Source organism: Barbus barbus (assembly GCF_936440315.1).
Source record: "Barbus barbus genome assembly, chromosome: 25".
In the NCBI taxonomy this organism is placed as follows: domain Eukaryota; kingdom Metazoa; phylum Chordata; class Actinopteri; order Cypriniformes; family Cyprinidae; genus Barbus; species Barbus barbus.
Window position 1 is genome coordinate 1,463,110 of NC_136753.1, and position 8,463 is coordinate 1,471,572.

The following is an 8,463-nucleotide window of genomic DNA, read 5'->3' on the forward strand; positions in this document are numbered from 1 at the left end:
TGAGTTAATTTAATTAAAGTTAAATATGTTATACATCATTTAGTTGCATCTCTCCAAGACTCCTGATATACAGACCAGCAGCATCTTCCTGGCCAAGAAAGAATATCTTTCCTACTGTATACAGTACTAGCAGTAATGTAGCAAGATCAGCGTTTTAGTGACTCTGATCTGTGAGCAGCAAACACTATAATAAATGATAACTAAACTAAGCAAAACACAAACATACACAATGGAGTAAAAAAGAGAGAGAACAAAAAACTGGCAGTATTAAAAATCTGTGAACCATTCGATCAAAACCAATCAAAATCACCTTAATAAAAGGGGTCAAAAATTAGAAACACATTTAAATAGTTGATAAATGGTTACTTGCGCTGGCTTTGTTGCTGAACAAGAGTCCAGATGCGTGTAGAGAATAAAGATTCTTCATGAGTTCATTAGGAGTGAGCTGGAAGATCTCAGCGGGTTCTTCCAAATATCCACAGATTTAAAGGGATAGTTCACCCAAAAATGAAAATTAACCAAAGATTTACTCACCCTCAGGGCATCCTAGGCATGTCTGCCATTCCTCTTCAGATGAACACAGTCGGAGTTATATTCCACATTGTCCTGTCTGTTCCAATCTGTATAATTGCAGTGAATAGTGCCCCTGTTTCTGAATCTGAAAAAAACGTATTCATCATCACAAAACTACTCCACACGGCTGCGGGGTGTTAATAAAGACCTTCTGAAGAGAAACGATGCGTTAGTTTAAGAAAAATATAGATTATTGAAACTGTATAAACTGAAATGTGCAGCTTCCGGTCTCTCAAGCAGCCGCGTTCATAACAAGGCGGTCGAGTGTATGACGCAGGCGTAGCGAAAGGTGTACCGTAAGATCCGGGGGGGAAAGTGCATGACGAACGCAGATGCACAGAGGAGAAAGGAATGAATCTTGGAGAGCGTCTGTCTCAAAGGTATTGAGCCGTGATGGGTTTGGGTTTGGGATGGGATGGGGATGGGTTTGGGTAGAGAGATAAATGGACTACTGGACCAATAAACTGGACTACATCCGACTACTTCAGAGGACTGTAAGAGACTGTTGTGTGTTTGTGTTTACGGAAACATGGCTTAACAACAGCGTACCGGACTGCGCCATACAGCTCGACCAGCTAACATGCTATCGAGCTGACAGAGCTCTCGTCGAGGGAGGTAAGATCCGCGGTGGTGCCGCGACGCTGTTGTGGTCTGCAAACACTGCTCACGCTTGGTGGAGTTTAAGATTATTATGTGCCGGCCGTTCTATCTAACGAGAGAATATACAGCTATACTGCTCGTTGCTGTATACATCCCTCCCAGCTCCAACAACAACAACAGGAGTGAGGCACTAAATGATCTGTACCAGCACACCAGTGAGCAGCAGACAACCCATCCAGATTCTTTTCTCATCTTGGCTGGGGATTTCAACCACGCAGACTTAAAGAGTGTGTTCCCAAAAATACATCAACACATAGACTTTCCAACAAGGGGAAAAAATACTTTGGACTTTGTTTACACCACCCAGAGAGGAGCCTACAAGGCCCTCCCCCTCCCCCACCTCGGAGCCTCAGACCACATCACTGTCATGCTAATGCCTGCATACAGACCGCTCGTTAAAGTCATCAAACCAATACACAAACAGATTCAAGTGTGGCCGGAAGGGTCGTCAGAGGCACTTCAAGACTGTTTTGACACCACTGACTGGAATATGTTTAAACAGGCTGCAACACACAACAACACTACAGACCTCCAAGAGTACTCGGAGACTGTCACTGCCTACATCACCAAGTGCATTGATGATGTAACGGTCACAAAGTCCATCATTGTCAGGGCCAACCAGAAGCCGTGGATGACAGGGGAGGTTTACATACTTCTGAAGGCTCGGAACGTTGCCTTTAGAGCTGGAGATGAGGAGGGCCTGAAGACAGCTAGGGCCAACCTTTCCCGCGGCATCAGAGAGGCCAAGAGACAGTACTCCAGGAGGATAGCCCATCGTTTCAGCGACAGCAGAGACACTCGGAGCCTGTGGCAGGGGATACAGACCATCACGGACTACAAGCCCCCACCACAGACCTGTGACAGCACCATCCCCCTGCTGAACGAGCTGAATACCTTCTTTGCTCGCTTTGAGGCACAAAACAGCACCACTGCACAGAAGACTCCACCTCCTCCCGGCGACCAGGTGATGACGCTGTCCCCGGACAGTGTGAGGAGATCCCTCAGCAGGATCAACACACGTAAAGCTCCGGGTCCTGACAACATTCCTGGGCGTGTACTGAGAGACTGTGCAGTGGAACTCACTGATGTCTTCACAGACATCTTCAACATCTCGCTAAATCAGGCCGTTGTCCCCACATGCTTCAAAGCTACCACCATCATTCCAGTCCCGAAGAAGTCATCTCCATCCTGTTTCAATGACTACCGTCCAATAGCACTCACTCCTATTCTCATGAAGTGCTTCGAACGGCTAGTCATGCACCACATCAAGTCTGTCCCCCCCCTCCCTTGACCCCAGTCCAGTTTGCATATAGGTCCAACCGCTCGACCGATGATGCCATCGCCACTGCCCTCCACCCAGCCCTCACACATCTGGACAAAAAAGACTTATATGTCAGGATGCTGTTCATAGACTTCATTTCAGCATTCAACACAATCATCCCTCAACAGCTCACTCACAAACTGGTCCAGCTGGGGCTCAACACCTCTCTGTGCAACTGGCTGTTGGACTTCCTGACCGGGAGACCTCAAGCAGTACGGGTTGGCAGTAACACATCCAGCACCATCACACTGAACACTGGGGCCCCCCAAGGATGTGTGCTGAGACCCCTCCTCTTCACTGTGCTGACCCACGACTGCACACCGTCACACAACTCCAACCTGTTCATTAAGTTTGCGGATGACACGACTGTGGTGGGTCTCATTAGCAACAGAGATGAGACAAACTACAGCAGCGAGGTGAGCCGCCTGGCCGGGTGGTGCAGTGACAACAATCTCTCTCTGAATGTGGAGAAGACGAAGGAGATTGTTGTTGACACACTCAGCATGCCCCCTCTGACCATCAACGGTGCGACTGTGGAGAGAGTGAGCAGCACCAAGTTCCTGGGTGTGCACATCACAGAGGACCTCTCCTGGACTAAAACACTGTAGCACTGGCCAAGAAAGCACAGCAGCGTCTCTACTTCCTCTGCAAACTGAGAAGAGCCAGAGCCCCTGCCCCCATCTCGGTGACCCATACTCGGAATTCGTGCTCTGCATTTAACCCATACAAACGTGCACACACACAGCAGTGAACACACACACACACAGCAGTGAACACACACCCGGAGCAGTGGGCAGCCATTTATGCTGCGGCGCCCGGGGAGCAGTTGGGGGTTCGGTGCCTTGCTCAAGGGCACCTCAGTCGTGGTATTGAGGGTGGAGAGAGCGCTGGACATTCACTCCCCCCACCTACAATTCCTGCCAGCCGGAGACTCGAACCCGCAACCTTCGGATTACAAGTCCGACTCTCTAACCATTAGGCCACGACTTCCCACTACAGAGGCACCATCGAGAGCATCCTAACCAGCTGCATCACTGTGTGGTATGGCGCTTGCAACGCATCCTGCCGCAAGTCACTTCAGCGCATAGTGAGAGCAGCTGAGAAGATCGTTGGTGTCTCTCTCTCCTCCCTCCAGGACATTTACAGCACCCGTCTCACCCGCAAAGCCCTCCGCATTGCAGGTGATCCCACCCACCCGACACACAGCTTCTTCAGTCTGCTGCCATCAGGGAGGAGACTGCGGACTCTCCAGGCGAGGACCAGCAGACTGAAGGACAGCTTCATACATCAGGCTGTCAGGAAGCTGAACTCCCTCCCGTCCTTGCCCCCCCTCCCCTCTTTTACCCCATGCAACACTGAACTCTGAGCCCCCCCCCCCCCCCTTCACCAACTTAAAGACTGTGACCAGCACCTGTCACTTGTGCAACATTGGACTGATCACTACCTCATCCAGCATTGACTGCAAACTACCTCTTCGGATAGTCTGATATAAGGACTGTTCTCCCTACTGCCAAGCTCTTCTTGCACTACACATATATCTGCACAGTTTTGTTTTATTTAACTGGTTTGCACTCTATCTATTCTGCCTTGTGCCTTATGCCACTTTATCTATTTCTTTATTTTTGTACAATGTCCTCATTTGTATAGCTGTATAGTTGTATGTACATATGTTTAAACTGTATTATCTGTATTTGAACGTGTTTAATTTTAACTGTATGCACCAAGAGTCTGAGAGTAACACAATTTCAATTATCTGTATGTATGCGCCGTACATGTGGAAGAATTGACAATAAAGCACACTTGATCTTGATCTTGATCTTTTAACCTCCCTCTCTTACACCTAACCCTGCTGGACTGACCAATCCAGAGGTGCACATTTTGAGATGGAAAAGGTTTCTTTGTTTTGTCTGACATCAAAGTACTGCGAGAGCTACAGAGAGCAGACGGCTCCATGCTTTCGAATCGCTCTCACAGTACTTTGATGTCATACAAAGATCGATCAGTTTAGTGCAAAAAACCAACACCTGCTTATTTTAGGCAATTTAGAAATCCTGAGCAGAACATGTCCCCGGGAAGAGGCACGTCTGGTCACCTTATAGTACAGTAATATAACAACTCTCCTCAACTAAACACATGATTTGAGAATCAATCAGAGCAATTGGTGCAGGATGAAGTTTCTTGTTCTGTTGAGGTATTTTAAATCCCCTTAAAAACACTGATGTATGAGCAATAATAACACTGATTCTTGCAACAGGGATTTTACACTGAACTGCTGGAGATGATGGAGGAGCAGCAGAAAGCAGCAGAGAAACAGGAGCAAGAGCTGATTGAAGAGCTGGAGCAGGAGATCACTGAGCTAAAGATGAGAAACACTGAGCTGGAGCAGCTCTCACACACTGAAGATCACCTCCACCTCCTACAGGTCAGTCAACATGATCTCTCTGATCAATGATAATGCAGTATATGACACCATAACACTCCCCATGCTGAAGGATTGCTCCTCTCTCCTGCTGTAGATTCACTCATCCCTGTGCAGCTCTAGAAACACCAGGAACTGGCCTGAGATCAGTATGAAGACTCATGAGAGTCTGGAGACTCTGAGGAGAGCTCTGAACCAACTGAAGGACACTATAGATGACAAACTCACACAAACTGGTACATCAATACATACACTGATCAGATAGAAACAAGAGGATTTACTCTGTTATTTATATATAACCTGATCTGCTGATGTTTTCTTGTCATGTGTCTCTACAGAGCTGAAGTGGATGCAGCAGTATGCAGGTACAGTGTGCTGTCTGCACTACACTAGTTTACATTCATACACTCACAGCTTCATTACTGCTCTACAATCTGATTAAACAGCCTGCTCTCATGATTATACTAGATATTAATACCTAACATTTACAAGCACAAAACGCACATTTTTAACGCGATTGACCTGGGTTCGATCCCGCCTTTTGCCAATCTTTTTTTCTCCCTTTTCAAATCTCATATCACATCGTAAAAGCATTTATTGTCGATACAAATGAAAGAAATAACCAAAAAGTTGATAATAAAGTATCGGGGAGGGTTAGGGTAGGTGTCGGGAGGGCTTTATTGTACCAATAAGGTGGCTTCCATTTAATAATTTGAATTAAAATTATTTAAAATGTACACTCAACACGTTATTATTGCATACTGTTTTATAATGTAATGCAATACTGAGGTGCAGATAATTGCCACTATTTTGCGACAAGTAGTATAAATATCAGAAAATCCTGCTATTTTCACTTAGTGTAGATAGAATCCATTACAATTTGAATTTAAGAAAATATTAGCGCAATTTCAACTGAGGGGGCCTTTAATCAGTCCGTGCCCAGGGCACCTCTGCTTCATGATGCGTCCCTGGGGGTCTGAAAAGTCGCTAAATTGGCAACACTGCGCGCGCGCTCGCATCATTCAAACACACACCTCACCAGAAACACGGCATGTCGCAATCTGTGACGAATGCAGGTGAGAGCCAATGAGCGTTCGATTATCCTGCCGTAAAACCTGTCGTTTGAAGCGGCAACATCTGAATTCGTAACGGACGCGTCAGTCAGCGCGGGCTTCTCTGTTTCCGGTCGCTGGACTCGCTGCTCGGGATGAGATGAAGATCGCAGAATAAAGGCTTGGATTTGGGTCTGTTTCTCAATACATAAGAATTATCATGAGATCACGCTGGATTAAATATTAGAAACATCATCATCACAGAATCTGTGTATTGTGAGTTTGATTGATATTCTGTGTTTTCTCAGTGGATGTGACTCTGGATCCTGATACAGCTCATCCTCATCTCATTCTGTCTGATGATGGAAAACAAGTGAGACATGGAGACATTAGACAGAAACTCCCAGACAATCCAGAGAGATTTGATTACTGTGCCTGTGTCTTGGGAAAGGAGGGATTCTCCTCAGGGAGATTTTATTTTGAGGTGCAGGTGAAGGGAAAGACTAAATGGGATTTAGGAGTGGCCAGAGAATCCATTCACAGGAAGGGACAGATCACAGCGAGTCCCAGTGATGGTCAGTGGACCGTGTGGCTGAGGAATGGAGATGAATATAAGGCTCTCGCTGGTCCTCCTATCTCTCTGTCTCTGAGAGTGAAGCCGCAGCGGGTCGGTGTGTTTGTGGATTATGAGGAGGGTCTGGTCTGCTTTTATGATGCAGAGTCCAGCTCTCATATCTACTCTTTCACTGCTCAGTCTTTCACTGAAAAACTCTATCCATATTTTAGCCCATGCACTAATGATGGAGGTGAAAACTCAAGCCCACTGATCATCACACCTGTCAATTATAATAAATAATATACTCCTAAAACGAAATATAGTATTAAAATAATCAATGATTTATAAAAATAAATGTTTATAATTACAATTTTGAAAACATTTTGTGCTGCTATTTTTTATCATTTGTTTTTCAATTTCTATAATGTTTGTTTCTGCTATAATTACATTTTCTCATGTTCTGTGATATTACTGTAATAAATCAGACGGCAAAACCTTGATATGTATCATAGAACTGTATGATTACTATATTCATATACAACGGTATGTACATAGTACTGTAAGATACATAAAAATAGCATGATATTATGCTCATAGTAGTGTCCAAAAGACATGATCTTACCATAGTACCATGCCACATGTTAACACAACGGCACAATGAGGTACGTTTTACTATAAAAACAGAACAGAATTACTTTTATTCACAAATTTGAACCCTTTAAAAGTTTAAAGAGAAAGTATGTCTGTAACACAGATGGTGTAATATGACTTGCAGCTAAATTCAATATCAGCATGAAATCCAGAATGATCATATTTACTGTTTTAAAGGATATTCATGGGTTTATTATGAGTGTTCAAATCAGCAGTAAATATGCTAATCCTTTTATTCTTGAGAGTAAACAAGTAAATCAATCTTAATTTTATTAATGAATGCAAGCCTTGGCACTCGTTAACCCATCACATGAAATACTATTATACTTATACCTTAATTAGTCTATCTAACCAGCCTAGGACTCACTGCTGATTTTATTTGTCCATTTGAGAAAATGTAATATTTATAGTTAATTTCATTAAGATCCTTATACAGTATATTGATCCCAGAATTAAGATGTTCAATAAATACATTCTGTCTTATTGTAGATTAATTAAACATGAAACAGCAGGCTCGTGCAGAAGGGGGGGCTTTGGGGCTCGAGCCCCTGTCCTTTTCCAAAATTATTCAAAAGTGCCCCTCGAACAAATAGCAATGATATTGTGGTCAATAAAACAAAATGCATTTGAATTCTAATGAACATGACAATTTGTACAAAACAGTAACGACTCGCTCAAAACTCAGAAAACTGTTTATTTTTCCATATCTGTCAATCTGAGGCGTTGCTATGGTTGCGAGCGTTTTCAGAAACCACAGGCTCTAGAGCCATATATTACCATTTCTGATAATTATGCAGCATTATGAAAGTGTCTTATGCTCATCATTATTTGATGAAAAAAACTGTAGCCTAATATTGAAAATATTACAATTTAAAAGAATGTGTTTCTATTTTAATATACATTTATACTATTTTAATAAAATATAATTTATTTATGTGATTCTTCAGCATCATTGCTCCAGTCTTCAATGCATGGTCCTTCAGAAATCATTCTAATATACTGATTTATTATCAATTAATAACAGTTGTGCTGCTTATTTTTTATTTTATGTTTAAATTGGAACCTGTGATACTTTTTGGGGTTCATTGATAAATAAAAAGTTAAAAAGAACAGCATTTATTCAAAGTAGAGATGTTTTCTAACAATATCAATCTTTACTATCACCGTTTCTATCAATTTAACAAATCCTTGCTGAATAAAAAAATTAAAAATACTGACTCCAAGCTTTTGA

General features: G+C 43.3%; 1 protein-coding gene across 2 annotated transcripts in view; it reads left to right on the forward strand.

Annotated features, from left to right (window-relative positions):
- The window catches only part of LOC306845446 (E3 ubiquitin-protein ligase TRIM39-like), a 65,659-nt gene extending 58,578 nt beyond the window's left edge, over window positions 1–7,081 (forward strand). For both annotated transcript variants that reach the window (XM_079378259.1, XM_079378258.1), the window contains exons 5-8: window positions 4,809–4,976; window positions 5,071–5,209; window positions 5,312–5,338; window positions 6,334–7,081. In XM_079378259.1, the coding sequence (XP_079234385.1) occupies window positions 4,809–4,976; window positions 5,071–5,209; window positions 5,312–5,338; window positions 6,334–6,881 (882 nt within the window). In that variant the 3' untranslated portion in view covers window positions 6,882–7,081. The remainder of the gene's footprint in view (window positions 1–4,808; window positions 4,977–5,070; window positions 5,210–5,311; window positions 5,339–6,333) is intronic.
- Window positions 7,082–8,463: the final 1,382 nt, after the last annotated feature.